At 34.0% G+C, this 17,856-nt stretch overlaps 1 protein-coding gene and 2 non-coding genes across 6 annotated transcripts; all 3 read right to left on the reverse strand.

Annotated features, from left to right (window-relative positions):
• Window positions 1–2,313: 2,313 nt before the first annotated feature.
• Window positions 2,314–2,400, reverse strand: LOC124829803 (small nucleolar RNA snoR114). The gene has a single exon (XR_007028125.2). It is a non-coding gene; the product is annotated as a small nucleolar RNA snoR114 (small nucleolar RNA).
• Window positions 2,401–2,406: 6 nt separating this feature from the next.
• On the reverse strand, window positions 2,407–2,477 carry TRNAG-GCC (transfer RNA glycine (anticodon GCC)). Its single transcript has one exon. It is a non-coding gene; the product is annotated as a tRNA-Gly (tRNA).
• Window positions 2,478–3,638: 1,161 nt separating this feature from the next.
• On the reverse strand, window positions 3,639–17,020 carry LOC124829797 (PAP/OAS1 substrate-binding domain superfamily). 4 transcript variants are annotated; one of them, XM_047303366.2, is made up of 9 exons: window positions 16,375–17,020; window positions 11,260–11,445; window positions 10,104–10,196; window positions 9,634–9,816; window positions 9,409–9,511; window positions 9,147–9,329; window positions 5,908–6,827; window positions 5,358–5,794; window positions 3,639–3,966 (listed from the first exon to the last, which is right to left on the reverse strand). In XM_047303366.2, the coding sequence occupies exons 1-9, from the start codon at window positions 16,621–16,623 to the stop codon at window positions 3,897–3,899; spliced, it is 2,424 nt and encodes an 807-aa protein (XP_047159322.1). In that variant the 5' UTR covers window positions 16,624–17,020; the 3' UTR covers window positions 3,639–3,896. The 4 variants fall into 4 exon arrangements, with proteins under 4 accessions (XP_047159322.1, XP_047159323.1, XP_047159328.1 ...); XM_047303367.2 differs by having other exon boundaries at window positions 3,639–3,963; window positions 16,375–17,019; XM_047303372.2 differs by lacking the exon at window positions 3,639–3,966 and adding an exon at window positions 3,973–4,370 and having other exon boundaries at window positions 16,375–17,019.
• Window positions 17,021–17,856: the final 836 nt, after the last annotated feature.

A 17,856-nucleotide genomic window follows, 5' to 3' on the forward strand; every position in this document is an offset into this window, starting at 1 on the left:
CGGCTTATGGCATTTTCCGAGGGCTTTTGGCCTTCGGTAATTCCCTTCTTTTTTGTAGTGCTCCATGCCTCCTAGATCAAATAAAGATATTGAAGAAACACTATAATTCATTCTAACAAAACTAGCAAACCTAAATTGATAATGTTACAAATTATCGGGAGAGTCGTTATACTGCATTCCAAAGAGCAAGGAGGACCTATGGACATCTTAGCAACTATAAAGACATGTTTTTAGAAGCTTGCACAACCACGTGCAGCCCCTGTCCTTAGAAAGCAAGGAGCACACTTTTCCACTTCTAGAATGTCAAAGATGACCTCTCTTGACTCTTAAGTGAGCCCTAAGGTGTTGGGTCTTGATTTCAAGCTCCATTAGGTGTGCTCTTATCAAACTTGGTTTATTCAAGAACAATCCTAAAAATACAAGAGAGTAATCATGAGTCTAAAATTTATTCTAAGACAAGAAAATATAAACCCAATATGAGAAGAAGATGAAAAACTTTCCTTCTAAACATTCTCCCTAAGCATGTGTTTCATCCATTCTAGGGTTAGGGGCTTATCATTCTCCCCTTCTTAGAGAGAGAGAATATGAACATAAATTATTGAAACCTTTTTTTATTGAGGTTAACTTCGTTTGAAGAAGTAACTTCTCCTTCCTCTCTTGAAGTTTTTTCCAATCTTTACTCTTGGAAGTAACCCCTAGCCTTGAATAAGCCACCCTTCCTCTCTTTAAGGTGCACTATTATACGCAGGACATTTTGACAGATAAAAAAAGCTTATTATGGTAAGTATTATGGCATTATAGTGTCGGATGACATAAAATATGTGTTTTTCCTATGACGGTGTGAAAACCTCACATAGTAGATCTGACTTATTATGTTACTTAAATAATCATTCTAATAAATTCAACTTATTATGATATGAGTTGACAATGCTAACATAATAAGTGGATTTATTATGATACATTTTCAAAAATTTTGTCATAGTAAGCGGACTTATTAATATAGTTATTATAGAGTTTGTCATAACAAGTTTAAAGAAAGTCAAATTTACCATGACAGGTCCATCTTGACCTGACATAGTAGTTATTTATTGTGACAATTAATGTAAACTCTGATATAGTAAGTCTTATATTAACAGTTAATTAGAACTATCAAAATGGGTTACAAGTTGCGAGCCAACTTAGCCTACCATAAATTTGAGTTGAGTTGGGTTTAAAAAAATGTATTTTCTTTATGCATGTCAATTTTCAACTTGACTCATTTAAACTCGACTCATCCAGATTGAACTCATTATGAGTCAGATTGGCTCACCAATCCACCTAATTTTATTTTATTATTTTATTATCTTATGAAACTCTAAGAAATACTCTCCTCACCCACCTTGCAAATATATTTCATATAATTAAATTGTCCAACAAATTCCTAAACAAATCAATTCCATATAGTTGAGTTATTCAACAAACTTTAAAACATGAAATTGTATATACATAAACCTATTCTTGACAGATTTTACGAATACTCTTCAAAAAAGGTTATACAGAATTATAAACCTTTGGGAGAGTATATGGATTTTACAAAGTGTGTTCAAACTGCCAAAGTACTCCAAACTGCCTTACTGCCTAGGTACTACAAACTGTGTTAAAAAATTTCTCAAATTCCATGCTTGAATCTGAACCCTTCGTTTACAAGCTTCTCTAAAGAGATGACAAACTTCGCCTTGGAGGAGATATCATCGAATCTGCAATTACAGAGTCATACTTAGCTTCAGTAGAAATGTAAGATATGTTTCTACAATTTTAGAGCAATATGAAGTACTTTTCAAGTCAATTGATGTCCTTGGCATCTGATGTGTTGTAACAATCCATCAGAAATTATCATAAGGATAAAATTCCTTGGTAAAAAATGGTAGACAAAGAAAGAGGCAAGAGGCTAGTGTATTTACTGCTATAGACATTTCACACCAAATTTAAGGTTAGAAGCTTACTCAGTTGGAATTTGACACTGAGGGTATCTTTTTCTTAGAAACTTTGCAAGTGTGATAGATATTGAACCTGACAACAATTATATCTTTGAAAGCCTTAAGGAAGAAATCATTCCCTGCAAGGTGTAAACAAAATGCCATCAAAACATTCATGAATCAACTGGTATGGTGCTTAGAAATGTGGCAGGTGTTAAGCTGCTAAGTTTATTGGATATGGTAGTATGTGAACCTGTTATAAGAGATGCAAAATAAAGAGCAGAAGAGAAGGAAGATAATTGAATTATATCTTATTAAGCTTCAAAATATTATGAGTAAGATGAAAAATTTTAACTTTGAGCTCTGATGTGTTACTATTCGTCTGAAAGATCAGAAGAGTGTGATAGACCCATCTACAACATCGAACACAGTTTCGTCACAGCTCGACAACTGCACCAGCCGGGAATCGAACCCGGGTCTGTACCGTGGCAGGGTACTATTCTACCACTAGACCACTGGTGCTTTTGTGTTTTCTAAGTAACAGTTTAATATATATATATATATATATATATTTAGTTTAATGCGTCTTAAATTCATATTTGAGATAATCATAAAATAAAATTGACTGATTAAAGAATAAAGAGATTAAAATTGTAATTTTTCCTCTGCATTTAGTAGGATATTTTATAAATGAGGCTTTATTGATATGTATTTTGAATAAGGTTGATAAAGTGGTGCATGTCACTTTTTGTGAAAAACTTTGCAGTGGATTTTATATTTGAGGAATGAGATTAGAATATTTTTGTTGGTAATGATAAGGTAGATACATTTAAATATATTTGACATATATTATAGGATAAAATAATTATAAAAAAGTAATTTTTTTGTAATTTTTTAAAAAAGAAAAAGTAAAAAATAAGAAAGAATAATATCAAATAAAAATAAAAAATATGGATGTATTAAAGTATTATTTTTCTTTTTTTTTTTCTAAATTTACTCTCGTCCCTTGCGTCTTTTAACTAACATGACTATTCAAATTGGTTTCAATAGCTATAAGGCAAAAGAAAAATGACTTTAGTTGCAAAAAGATTTTAAGAAATCAGAATTTGAACTTCCCATAAAAATTAATTTTTATTTTATCATTTATCCTCTAAAATAGCAGTATTTTACTTTGATACTTCCTAATATACGTTTTTATATAATTTAATTCCTGAAAGTTTAAAATTACTTTATAATCCATCTAGTTTTAGCATCTCTTAGAACTTGGAATTTTTACGAAGTAAATTACAGAAAAACATACATTCAATGATTTAATGTAACGTTTGTCTTTACGAAATTGTATATAAATATTAATAAAAAGAGTTTATATATTATTTAACAAAGAAAGCTTTTATATTATATATACATGACTAAACTTGCATTTAAGAAGAAAACACATCTGAAATATCTTACTAAAAATACAAAAAAACAAAAAGAGTGCCCTTTATCTTAATATTTTCCGTTTTGGTAATTACATTAACATTTAAATAATTAAGTAAAGATTCAAAGGAGAAAATTATTTTAGATCTAAATGTAAAAATTATATACAGGGACTAAAAAAAATCAATAATCTTTGAATTTTAAGATATTCGCTTAAAAAAAAGTTTGGAAAATGACATATTTTAGTTCTACTAAAAAACAATGTAGACAACAAAAACAGTACAAGGCAATTCTACTCGGGTTTCTCTTCGCACCAAATAGCCTGATAAAACATCCTACCAAGATAAAACTAGTTTATGTACAACCATAAAATCTTCACTAGTGTAAAAATACAGCTCACATTCAAACAAAAAATTATGCTAATTCTTCTATTTGAATCCTGCTTTTGGCTGGATTATATTCAATCAAGCCTACGTCTATTCACAAAATCTTATCATTATGAGCTACACAACATGATGATTACTACCACGAATTTTTCTGGGGGGCGTCATCAAGGCAATTCGAATGGCCAAGAACTCCACCAGAGACACTGCTGTCATGAACAAAAATAAGTATAAAATATCATATAAACCGAACAATATTTCGTCTTAATTTATATAAAATTAAAGACAACATATTGCTAGGAAAAACATCAGCCACGCATCAAGCATCTATAGTCAGATACAGTAACATCTGGGGCTGGGCTAATCTCACCAAGTGAAATCACAAAATGAATCGAATAAAGTCACTGTACTAAAAAGACTACATTCACGAAAGACAAAAAAAACACTTGAAGGTCTTGTGTAATGCTTCTATTGAAGCTTTCTTCAATCCTCTTCCAACTCTTTCCAGATTTCAACAAACTCTTACTGTTTTCTTTTCACATAAAGACTAAACAATCTTAAGAGAGACTCCGTCATCTTTTCCTCAGTACACTACTTCAGATTTCACATATCCCTGCTGATTAATAAAACACAATTCAACACCCAATCTATCATATTGCATCGACCATGTTCAACAGGAAGCAAACAAAAACGACCAATAAAGATTTAGGTGAATCACTGATTTCTCCAGTGGCCTCTCCTCACTGACATAGCATTTCAGCCATTCAGACCTTTCTTCAATTTTGTGATCATCAAGCAAGGTCATGAATAAAATCATGGGCGAACACCCAAATTCCAAAGAAAATACCTAAATATACTTTCTGAAACTGAGAAAATTTTGGGTATCCATTTCAGTAAGATATCTAAACCTTCAGTTGTACACTTCAAAGCTACAAACAACAGAACAGAACTATAAACTCAACCTCAGGAAATCACCTGATATATACATCCCTAAATAATGAAAAATAAAAACGGATGTAAGAGGCAAAAAAGAAACCAGAATATACATGCACCTTTTGTACAAAGGACCAAATGAAGAAAAGAGGGAACACGGATAACATAACACTCCATCTAGTTTAGTCTATTTCGTTAGTTTCTAAGGCTACTCCCAGCAGTTTTCTACTTATTTGGTACTCTCATTTCTATCTGTTCTCCAATCTCTAGGAGAGACCCAGTGTCGAGGGAAGCTATCTTCTTTTTTGAGACGAATGCACATTGTTCTTACTTCTTACAAAATCACCATCCTTTGGTAGCACCTGCTGAAAGGTAGGCAAGTCATAATAGTTTCCATGTATTGACCATTACTGCTAATGCTATTACATATTCACCATCCTTCACTGGCACTCAGTGGGAAAGTGGAGGAAAGTCATCTTCATTCTTCAAATGATAAGCTTGCTCGTCAATCCTGAATCTCAAACCAACACCCCCTTTAAAGAAGATGAAAACTAGGAGTACAAACTATAATTTTAGTGCTTTAATCTCTAATGAAAGTTGCTATCATTTAACATCATAAATAATCTCAGTAGCAACAAAGTAATCAACACTGGAAGAATTATATTACCTTTTGGAATCAACTACAGACAATGAATTAGGCTTCTCCTCTGTCACCACCCCCGTGTTAGGCACAGTGCCCCTAGATGTAGAAATCCCAGAGTCTGGGTAATTGCTCATGTCAGTTCTTGAGGCTACACGAAGCTGAGGGACCACAGATCCAGATTCAAGTTTCTCAGATGAGTGAAGGAAACCGTTGGTATAATGTGACCCCCATGTAGAAGGTTGAGGGAAATAGGTTTCAGATGATCTTGCTTTGGTGCTACCAATAGGAGAGTATCCTTCTAGAGAATATTCAAAGGTTCCTTCCGAAGACAAATTCATTTCTTGTGGAGCTAGGGCCAAGCCATTGTTACGAGTGTGTCTCTGCAGATGCCCATGAGAACCTGGTGCTTGGCCCCTTCCCCTTCCTGGAATTGGCCTATTATCCCTGTACGGACGAGAAGTCTGCAAAATTAAAAGCTTAACAATTATTAGATGATGACTAAATCACTAGAAAGTATGGGTATGCATATATTAGAGGTGTCTGTCTAGTTTTAATAACTATAAACATTAAATACCATGTTAGGAAAGTATGCGCCTGTTCCTCGAATTTTCCTTTTTTCTTCTGAAGCAAAAGTTGTCATTGGAAGTGTAGGATGATTTATGACGTAAACTTGTTGCCCAATGACACAATTTGAGTTTGCCTGAGATCGAAGACTGTGATTAATTTGTACACATTGACGAACAGTTTCCCATGGATTCCTATTTTTTGGGAACTTCGGAGATCTAGGAGGGCTAGGCACAACAGGAGAGACAGTATAACCATTACACATCTGACCATATTGTAAGTTTCCGATGTGACTGTCATAATCCCCAGTAAGGTCCAACAACGACATTGAAGCTTCAGTACCCCCAGAAACACTAGTGGTGTATCTATCACCATGAAAAAAATTATTTTCAAGGATATTAGCATATGTTGAAACAGCTGAACCATAAGATGCCATATTCTTTTCATCAGTATGTGATCTGGGAGAATTGCTCACTATACCTTCATCAATAACAGTATTTAGAGCAGGTTCACTGCTTGAAATATTACTTTCAATTCGCCCATTTGAACAATATGACAAATCATTAGCGCTTGCTATATCCAATACCCCAGATGTTGCAAAATCCCTAGAATCTTCACTAAGTTTATAACTTGCGACTGCATTTCCATCCCCAGAGGAATCAAGGAACTCCCCTGCCAAAGAGGAGTCATCTTGGATTTCCTCTCTGCTTTCATAATTATGTTGATTTCCAGGTCCTGCATCCCTTTTGGATGCTGTAGATGAGCTCAAAACTGACTTGTCTATATTCACCTGAGTGCTTCCATGCCTTTCCAGGGTGTTTGCAAAGAACCTAATAAGCTCATCTTCTATTTTATCGTCTGATAACATAAGAATCCAGCCAAGTTTACGGGCACCATACTTAAAAGCACTGCGTATTCGGAAAAAGTTCCCTGAAAGAGAAAATATAATGCAATCATCAGGAAGAGACATTGAACAAAAGCAAGGCCTCTAAAACTATTTTTTTATACTTCTTTGTGTCCATGGAAACTATATCAAACAAAGTATACATAGTCTCGTGTAGACCAAAGTATGGAGTCCCAAAAGCATGGGATGAGAAAGAGACATTGATCTTTGCTTGGCTGGGAATTCTACAAATACATTGATTAGTGATACCACCATGTTTCCCAGCACAGCAAACGAAGTTTAAGATGCAACTGAGAAAACTTATTCCAAGGCTAGAGATGCTAATCAAGTGTATGATGTACAGTAACTTCGAATGAAATTACATTATTACAATGTAATGAGGCCTAATTGTGCAAAAGATGTTGTTATGAAGGAATTTATGGAACAAGATAGGGTCTATGATTTTATTATAGAATTAAATCATGTGTTTTATCAAGTCAGAATCCAAAACATTGGAAAACCTAACCTTTAATAAAGTGGTTGCCGATATAGAAGTGAGGAAAGTCAAAGAAATCCTTAAATTCACTTTTTGAGTATTGATCAGTTCTTGTAATAGCTTTATATATTTGTAAAAACCAAGAGTGGCTCAATGTTAGGAATAAAAGAGGGAAGTAACATAATGCCGAACGGTAAGGCAAAGAGGAAGTGAGGCCGAACAGAACGAAAGGGGGAAGCGAGGCGGAACGGTCCGAACGGTAAGGCAAGGGGGAAACTAGGCCGAACGGAGTAAGAGAGGGGAAGCTAGGCCGAACGGTAAGACAAGGGGAAAGCTAGGCCGAACGGGGTAAGAGAGGAGAAGTTAGGACGAACGGTGTAAGAGAGGAGAAGTGGACAGAACGGTATCACGATAAGGCAAGGGGAAGTTAAAGGCCGAACGGTGGTTGCAAGGGAAGAGGGAGTTAAGGGCCGAACGGTGGTTGCAAGGGAAGAGGGAGTTAAGGGCCGAACGGTAGCAGGAAGGAAGGAGGGAAGTAGATGCCGAACGGTAACCAGAAGGGAGGATGGGAGTGTAGACCGAACACTAGCCAGGAGGGAAAATGAAAGGGTAGACCGAACTGTATTTAGTAGAAGCAATTTGGGTTAGCAGAAAGGTTAGGGCTTGGGAAGGCGACACTATAAATAGTCTTCCTATAACTCTATTCAGGTAGGTCATTTCATTTTGAGTATAACTCTATTCAGGTAGGTCATTTCATTTTGAGTATAGACTGAGCATATTTGCTAGTGGAGGAAGATAGGCTTCCTTGGGGGAGATTACACTTGTAATTTTCTATACTTTACATAATCAATAATAATACATACATACATACTTTCATTTTTGTTGTTCAGTGTTTGAGTGAGAAGAGAGGCTATTGTTTAGGTTTCTTGATAAAGGAACCTAACACTCAATAAAAAAGACTAAATTGTATTATTAAGCTCCGGTGTTTAAGGGTGCAAGAAGTGGCATAGGGAATATTTGTAGCTAGAAAAGACAAAAAATACTTAAGTCAGGAGTAGCAAAGTAAAAACTCATTTGTATTCATTGTAACTAGTGGAATCCTTTATGGGTTGTAAAAGAGATTGAAAATAACTCAGTATTTACTCTTGTCCTCGCTAAAAGCTTTTAGAATTGTGTATTTGAAAATTTTTTCAAGATTATCTAACACTATTCAACCCTCTTTTAGTGTATACCTGTATTTTTCAACACTTCAATAGTGAAGGTCAGCACAATGCTTTTCTACTCTTTCCTTCTTTTTTACAAGGTTTTACAATGCTCATATCATCATATTTAAATCTCCTCTCCTGAAAGTTGACTTTAAGTCTTGCGCAACCTCACAAAACAGGTTTGTAATATGAGATTTAACTGATTTATATATTATAAGTTCATCATATCTTTAGTCAATATAGATCTCTAACACACCCCCTTTAGGCAGAGGACTAGACAACTCACGAGAATAAATATTTATGGATGATCCAATACTGACCCTATAGCAAATGACATGATAGGCCCAATAAACCCAGACTCTGATCTTATCATAATAATGGATCTTAAGTCTAATTCAACATCAAAATCAGTTTTTAACTGATTTTCATCCACTTATATACTTAATTGATTATATCTCTAATCAATGTGAGATCTCTAACATCTTTGGAAGAAGAATATAGTTATCTCTCAATAAATTCAATGGTAAAGATTATCCCCTTAAAAGGATTTAAACGAAACAATCTTTAAAAAACAAGATAACATGACAAATATAGGTAAAGAACCCAACCACAACATTAAAACACAATTCAATAGTCATGGAGACTAAAAGTTAAACATTACATGCCTTTATTGACACTCCGGCCAAGATTGTTGTTTTCCTTCAATGGATCAATGATGTTAAGATGTTTCTGGGGAAATGCACGCAAATTTAAATCAGGCCCTCTTGATGGTACTGAGAATGATTCCACACAGCTTCTAATGAATTCTTCAGTCAGTAGGGTATTTCCTCCCTTTTCAGGAACCTCAGCTTCACACAGCAAGAAACCAATAAAAAACATAAAGCTGCTTGACAAAACCAAAAAGAAAAAAAAGAAAAATATGCCTACCTACTATATTAGGCAGAGAAGATTTGCTAACTGGTCCCTTCAAACTAACACAATAGTTGTCCCAATCAAATTTGCTGAAGTAGTCCAAAAATCTGTAGAGAACCTGGAAAAAGGGCAGAGTGGACAAAATTCTTACTGAAAGGACGCATCACCATCATCATCTGATGCTGATTTTCTTTTCCATAAGCAAAAGTATGATCCAAGTATATTTGATGGAGAACTTACTGCTAGAGGACCATCTAAGGATACATGAAACTGATGGAAAATATACAGAACCAAGGTTTCCAAAGCATATGTTGAAATCAGACCATGATGAGCACCCAGTACACGGCTCTCATAATAGCACCAAGCTTTAATCAGGATAATACTACGTTTGAAAAGATGATCCTTGGCAACAAGTTGATCAACCTATAAATTATAAGAACAGAATTTATATAATACCATACACCAGGAATATATGTGCTATATAATATTATAATATAAAACAAAAGGTAGAGTCAAAGTGTAGTAACACAATACTCCAGACTGCAACATGTGGATGCATATAGATTGCAATATATAATACTTGTTTCTTAAGTCTTGAGACTCAAACAAAATAAAGAAAATGGAAGAAAATATCATTATGCTATCTGAAACATTAAGCGAGGATGAATTGTATTAAAATTATTGTTGTGGCCTTCAGAGGTCAGTAATACCTTCTCAAGAAAGCATAATGTACTGAGTCCTCCTAACTGATTGAAAGAGATGTCTACAACAATATCCTGTACTATGCATTTAACAAGCTTAACCTGCAGAAAAAGAAACCCCAACATATGAACTATAAAAATATCAACACATTAAATAAAAGTAAAAATCAATTCACAAATATTAAACCAAACAAAGATGCACGTTAGGCATCATGGATGAATAAAATATTTCAATAGGTATATAAGGAATACTGAAATACAAAGGGTATGCCCACAACGAACTGTGCATCAAAATCAGCCTAGCATATCAACTTAGAAAAGTTATACAAATACACTGATTATCCATGTACGATGAGAAAACATAAATAAATCTAAAATCAACAAGAATTGCCAGGTGCTGCTCTAGATCTAGTCAAAGCTATCAAAATAAACTACCCTTGCATAGATTGAAGTAACTGTTAAGAAATGGACTTTAAGCCTAACTCAATCCTACAAAACCGGCTTATAAGGTAAGGTTTTCACTCACTTATATACTTTAAATTGGTTTTATCTTTAGTCGATGTGGGACTTCCAACACACCTCTCTCACGTTGAGGTATAGACATCATTTCGAGCGTGAGACTAGACATTAATGGGTGGTCCGATAACGACCCGATAACAGGTTGGAACAACATGCCCAACAAACAACAAATATCATTAGGATAGGCTTTATCATAGCTCTGATACCATGTTAAGAAGTGGACTTTAATACTAACTCAACCCCACAAAACCGGCTTGTAAGGTGAGGTTTGCACCACTTATATACTTTAAATTGGTCTTATCTCTAGTCGATGTGAGACTTTCAACAATAACAAATTGAGAAGCAAATTTCCATAACTTACGGGAAGAGAAATAGGGGGAACCAAGAAGCAATTATTTGGATGCTTTTAAACAACTCAAAGTTCCAATACAGGAGAAAAAAATGCTTGCGCATATACTTGAGTGAAAAATATTCTCCTCCAGTAAAATGTAAAAGCAAATACAGATCCAACTTTTTCCACGCTCATGAGTCATAACAAGTTGACAACTCTATATTTCTAATTTACTTAGGCAGTTGGCATAAAATAAACTTAAACTAAAATGCATTCAATTTCTGATAAGCCATCAATTAAGAAAGCAGAAATAACCTCTGCATCAATGAAACGAACATCCTTCACTTCATATTCAGCTGCTTCATTAATTTCCTCTCCATGAAGAACAGCACGAACATCAGATACCAAGCCATCCTCAATGTTTTGACAACTGAGTGCAGTTAAATCAATATCTCCATCTGGAAGATATGTTTTTAATGGAACTGATCCATATGGAAAAACCTGCAATGAATAATATTTAACATCAATATGTATACCACATTAGAAAGAACCCTGCCAATCACTGCCTGAAGTCAACAACATTTATTCATCAAAATCTGCACAGCAATCAGCTGCATTAAATTGAATAAGCCCTACAGAAGAAAAAAGGAACAAACCACCAGCCTCGATCTATATGGCAGAAATATCTTCTTTTAAATTGAAAGGAACTAAAATAAAAACAATAGATTGTAGTGCATTGATAAGCACTCAAGCATTTGGGGAACTCGCTAAAGAGGGAGAACCCCACACTCAAATACTTCATCGAGCATTAAAATTCAGTAATAAAGGGGAAGAACCAAGCACTTAAATACTATACCAAACATCCCAGAATACCTGATGGGGGACTTGACAACCACAATACTTTAGACCAATCACATACATCCAGTACAACCATTGCACTGGAAGGTGTCCCGGGTAATATCAATTCAGCACCTTTAGTCAGACAACATAATGGCCCCTTAGGCACACTGTTCTTGTTCAAGCAACCGATGCCTTTAGAACCTTGCTGATTATAAAATAACTGAAACACTAAGTCTTTTAAACTATAGAGAAGAGAGAAACATTGAACCAAGACCATGTGTTTCTGAGACAGTTCGGGTGATTTACTTATATTTAGAAAACGGAATTAAAACAATAAATAGAGGAGATTTAATATTTTCTATTAACAAAGACCTGATATGGGAATAAAGAAAAACATTCTACATATATAATCTAGATATTCTTAACTATATAGGATGAACTCCTTATTAACAAATTCAGTTGAGTACATAACCATGTGTCCATAGATGAGGGTAGAAAAACTTCCTTTGTTAATTGGACTTTTTCCGCTCTAATTATTACCATGAATGTATGCTTGAGTAATTGACTATGAATGTTATACTTGAGTAATTGGTAAATAGTTGCCATACAGAAAAACTACAGAGGTATTAGAAGAAAAAATCGAGGAAACTACAAGAATTCGGAAAAAAAAAATCAAAATTTAATTAAATTTACGAACATGAAAGTATAAACAAAAAATAAGCTTAATGTTGGGCTTGGAATCACTAAAAACAAGAGCAATCTTACTTGATTTTGATAAAAAAAATCTTATGCTTAGAAATCAGCATAAAAAATAAGACTTGAATTGATTTAGAAATCAAATTCCAAGTTTGCTTGGATAAATTGATTTTAAGTCACATTAACATTAAATTAATTGATTTTATATAATTAACAGAAATCAAATGGCAATTAAACTCAAACCAAAAACAAATCTACTCAAATCCATTTGGTTTTAAATGGATTTAAATTAGTACAATATAACAAACGGAACAGCTTTTCCAAACCAAAATCAATTTCTATGGTATAACTTCATAACAATTTTTTTCCAAAAAAATATTTTCATTCATCAAATCAACTCTTGATTCTTCAAATATTTGATTCCAAATATACTCTAAAAATAGTTATTACAAACACAAGTTAACTTATGGCTAATAAACAATAATTGATGAGATAAAGAAAGGTACGGACAAGAACATAAGTATTTGTTGAGTGCAATGCTCACCAAAAGCTGTTTTTCATACATAGATTAAATTGTGGCGTCAATAGACAATATATTTATAGAAGATATTGCATTCACCTCAATGATTCGCACTTATTACACCAATACATTCCTTGCTTGGAAAATTACACTCACCTCATTTTGTTGGTTATAATTATGGGTCACTTTATAAGGTTAAACATAAAGTAAGAGGGAGATCGGTATAAAACTCTAAGGAAATAGATTTTAAACCTAACTTAACCTCACAAAACCAACTTATAAAGTAAGACTTACACCAACTTACGCATTTAAATTTGACCATATATCTATTCGACATGGGATCACCGACATAAATAAACAAGGGTACATGGGTGCAAGAGCAGTGCACAAAATAAAGAAAGGATATTGGTTTTATTCTGCAAACAAGGAAGGTTATAGAGTAATGAGAATCACCTCAAAGGAGATCACTGCAAATTTCCTTATTTAAATGGAACTTAATGCAAAGTAGTCACATATCATACTGTTTGTGGTTTTTAATAATGTTGACACCTTTCTTAAGGCATGTGCTTTTTAGCAACTACAGCCTCAAATCAATTATAAGTTTACATGTAGCAAACAATATGCATAAAAGGGAATGTTAGAAAAGTGCATTTTGTCACATATAGAAAAACACCAAACTAATGTACGCCAAAAAGAATTATACATCATTGTTTTAGAAAATATTTGCTTTATCTTATCTACAGTTTTTGGATATCAAGAAGACATTAATTATTTCTTCCTATTATTGTCTCTTGAAATCAATAATAAACGAAATGAGAGAGCATTAATCGAATGATATCGTAAGAGGTGTAATATAAAACCATCCATATGGCATAATTAGTTAATGACATGGTATCAAAGCTTTTAGTACCTCACGGTCTAGAGTTCAATTCTTTCCAACCCCATTTTTCTAATACAAACTTCAAGTATAACACAATATAAATGGACCTACGCCCTATCCACACTTGATGTGGGGGGAGGCACTGGCGTTAACGATGCAACAATATCACTCTTGGGTCTTTTACCTGACAGCTTAAAATTCTGGATGATAGGACATGGCACCAAAGCCTATATGAGCAAGTCTATAGATGCTGGTTTAAACTTATGTAAGCACTTTTGCAAATTCCAAACAAAATTGGCATTCCAATTAATGAATTGGAAAGGGAGGATTTGTTGCTACTAGGATAAAAAGTACGTTTAAGCTCTGTCAACTAATGTTATCAAACTTGAGCAACGGAAGGGTGGATAAATTTTGTACCTTAATGATCATAAAAAGATCAACACAGATGACAAATATCCTTCCAACAATGCATATAATTATATTTATATACATCCATATACATAAAAAAAAATAGCTTATAATAAAATAACTAAGAATTCATAATAAGTCATCAATCACCAAGAACATAAAATAATGTCCAAACGAACCAAAGACCCAAACACACTAAAAACAGATTATGATAATAGGCCCAAACATAAGGCCCATTTCAAGTTGACCCGCAAGCCCAAAACCCACCTTATCATTTTGTTTCTTTAGATGTGAACCCTAATCACTCACCTAACCGTGTGACTAGACTCTTCCACCTCTACAACACACTAAAACGTCATCACCTCTGCCACATTCAATGCAAGACAATAACAAGAATGGCAGTTGCTAAAAGGTGACCAAAAATCCTCGATGACATTTTTCATGATTTTCTCAATGTAACACCGTCATGTAGCATTTTCAATTAAACCTGCAAAGGTGACAGCAACGTCCGACAACAATGTTGGAAACATTCAGTGACAGCAATAGCAATGTTCGACAACAATAGGAGATACAGGATCCTTCATTTATTTTAAAAAAGAGTATAGGAGGGATCAACAATCCAGCAATTTTCTTCTGAAAACCGTGATTTGCATAAGCAGTGGTCCCCTCTGCAAATTAGCATGGGACTCACCAAAACTCATAAGATCATGCGAATTAGCAAGTTTACTCATGCAATTGTCACAACATTGCTTTCACTTCAATCCAAACATGCACTTAAGCTTCTGGAATATTTGGTTAGAAACAGGTAACATTTCACGCATACTAATAGTAATACTGATAAAGTACAATTCTGGGAAATGTAGTTATTTTTTCTAGTAAGGGGCTTATTCGATGCCTTTCTTAATCCTTGTGCAAAATCCAGATGTTTTGAAAGAGGTATAAAAACATATGTAATGTCAAATTGACTGCATGTTAATTTAAAAAACCAGAGTTGCTATTGTACCCTTATGGATATGGTCTCCAAGCTTAGTTGTCAAGCACTTGCTATCAGAATAAACATTAAGGAATTTCTTAAATCTAAAAATATAATTAATAATTTATAGAATGCTTGACAACTCACTTTGATATCAAACCTGACAAAATGAGTACAAAATTAATGCCCTTCAACAACTGACTTCTCATCAAATAACTGATTTGCTCATTTTCACCATATTTATCATACTCAAAAGCATGATAGACATGGAAACAATACAGCAGGCACTAGAATTCAGCAAACTTAAAAAGTTAAAAGAGACAACACTGCTTTACAACACTTAAATCAGTATAACATTAACATAAAACACATGTCTTAAATCAAAGACAGAATGGATATGTCAAAAGTGAACATAAGTCATTTAAGAGATAATAAAGCACTTCAATTTACCTAATCATTGTGACATACACATTCATAGAACGGATAATAAATACATAGCAAAAAAGTTGTACAAGCATCTAAAAATATTCAAAATTCCTGTAAAGTGTCCAATTACTGACATTAATACGAGTTCACCACAGCTAAGTAACAGAAATAAAGTAACAAAACAAACTTAAACACTATTTCGAAGTGGTAATCCTTACTGTGTCCCATGGCCCCAACTCAGAGCAAAAGCATTCAAGACATGAACAACAACACCTCATTTTCTTTTACATTTAGCTGCCCTAATTACCAGTACCGAAAGTGAACTTGACTAATCTGACAACTTCCTGACGAAAAGCAGATAGAGAGCAAGTTCATTCCATTATCAATTCAGCATTGCAACTACCACAATTCCTAATGAAGAAGTTATCATTTCTCATCAATGTCGCCCTAATTTCAAAAGCAACGCCCTCAAAACAACACAAATAAGTCCAAATTCGAGTCCAACACCTTCACAATCACCAAAACCATGAAAACAAAAATCTAAACAGCCAACAAGCACGCCAAGATCGTTAAACTGAATCCAATACAAAAAAAAAAAAAAGCAAGCATCCACGCAACCAAAACGACGCCGGTGACACCGACCATAATTGAATATTGATGAGAATCGAAGAGAGCAAGCAACATCACCTCGCAGCGCGCGCCGTACCGAATGAGCCTCTGGACGTAATCGACGACCTCCCTCCGCCTCCGGTCGGCGGCGAGCGTGGGCTGTATGCTGCGGAGAATCTCGCCGGTGGTTTGCTCGGCCGCCGCCCAGGCATCCGCCGCCACGGAGGACGGATCGGGATTTGAAATCGGAAGCGGCGGAGACGGCGGCGAGGACCCGCACGGGCGATCCTCCCCGAAAACGATACCGTTTGCATGAAGATCGCCCATCACTGTCGTTAAAACGGGCACAACCCGACCCGGAATCGGAGTCCGGGGCAGAGGAGAAAGAAAATAAAACGAAAAAAGAGAGCGTTGGTGTGAATCTAGCAACAGTGGCGCGTGTCTGGTTTTTGAAGACTGGAAAACGAAAAGCGAACGAAGAAAGAAATGGGAATAAAAAAATGGATATCTATCTGCGAGGGAGCGAAAACCCAAAAAAAAAAACAAAAAAAAAAGTGAAGACAGAGAGAAGAGGGAAAAAGAAAGAAAAAATAGGGCAATAGGGCTCGTCTTTGTTTCTTAGAGTAGTCTCCTATTTCTGACTTTGATGAAATAATAAATGGATCAATATTTGGGCCCTTGGAAAAAAATTATGTGTTGCATATCTAGAATCAGGAAAATGGTTATTCAATAGTCAACTTCGTGAAATCATAAACTTATGGACAATTATGGATTTATTATGATAGGCATGGGAGGTTTCTATTTTCCTTCTTCTTTCCGTTTTTAGGGTTTGTAATTAACTTGCACGAAATGTATGCTCGGAAAGTGGACCTTGGTTGTGTTCGGTGAATAGGTGTCGGAGTTATCAAGAAAGACAATAGTAATCTATAAAGTTCTGTAATTAACCACTGTATGAATGTTTTGTATAAAACAAAATGTGTAATTTGTAATTTGGATATTATTACAATGAAATTTAAATTTTTTTCCTTGTTTGTTGGGAAGTAAAGTGATTTTAGTTAATAATAATTAAGACCAACGTAAATAAACATAGTTTGCTAATTAAATTATTTATAAATGGACATTAATTATGTCAACGTCTTTTTAGTTGAAATTGAAGTAATGATAAAAGATAAAATTTCCATACTTAATCAGTATTATTGAAAGGGAAAATAGTTGTTGATAATAATGATATCACATTATTAATTAAGAGAGAAATTATAAATAAAAATGTCGTTAAATACTAATATTTTTATAATATGATTAAAGATGCATTGTATTTGATAATGTTTAGATTAATTTATGGTATATTCTTTTATTGATAATTAATTTTAAATTTATATTTATGCACGGGTTGGTATTTATTTATATGTTTGTTAAAAAAGATTTAGAACTTAAAAGAAAAAATAATAAATAATTTTAAGTTTATAATTAAGTTTTGAATAAAATTAAATTGAAAAATGATTTATAAGTTTAAAAATTCAATATATGTTTGTAAAAATTATAAATAATAGAGTTTGTAAA

Source organism: Vigna umbellata, chromosome 1 (assembly GCF_029865625.1).
Source record: "Vigna umbellata cultivar VRB3 chromosome 1, Vumbellata_1.0, whole genome shotgun sequence".
NCBI classification, from domain to species: Eukaryota; Viridiplantae; Streptophyta; class Magnoliopsida; order Fabales; family Fabaceae; genus Vigna; species Vigna umbellata.

Excerpts from the sequence above, each read along its gene's own strand:
- LOC124829797 (XM_047303366.2), bottom strand. The coding sequence starts at position 16,623 with ATGGGCGATCTTCATGCAAACGGTATCGTTTTCGGGGAGGATCGCCCG. Across the intron at positions 9,512-9,633 it reads CCTTAGATGGTCCTCTAGCA|GTTCTCTACAGATTTTTGGA; the intron begins GTAAGTTCTCCA and ends CCCTTTTTCCAG. Across the intron at positions 6,828-9,146 it reads TGGCCGGAGTGTCAATAAAG|GGAACTTTTTCCGAATACGC; the intron begins GCATGTAATGTT and ends TTTCTCTTTCAG.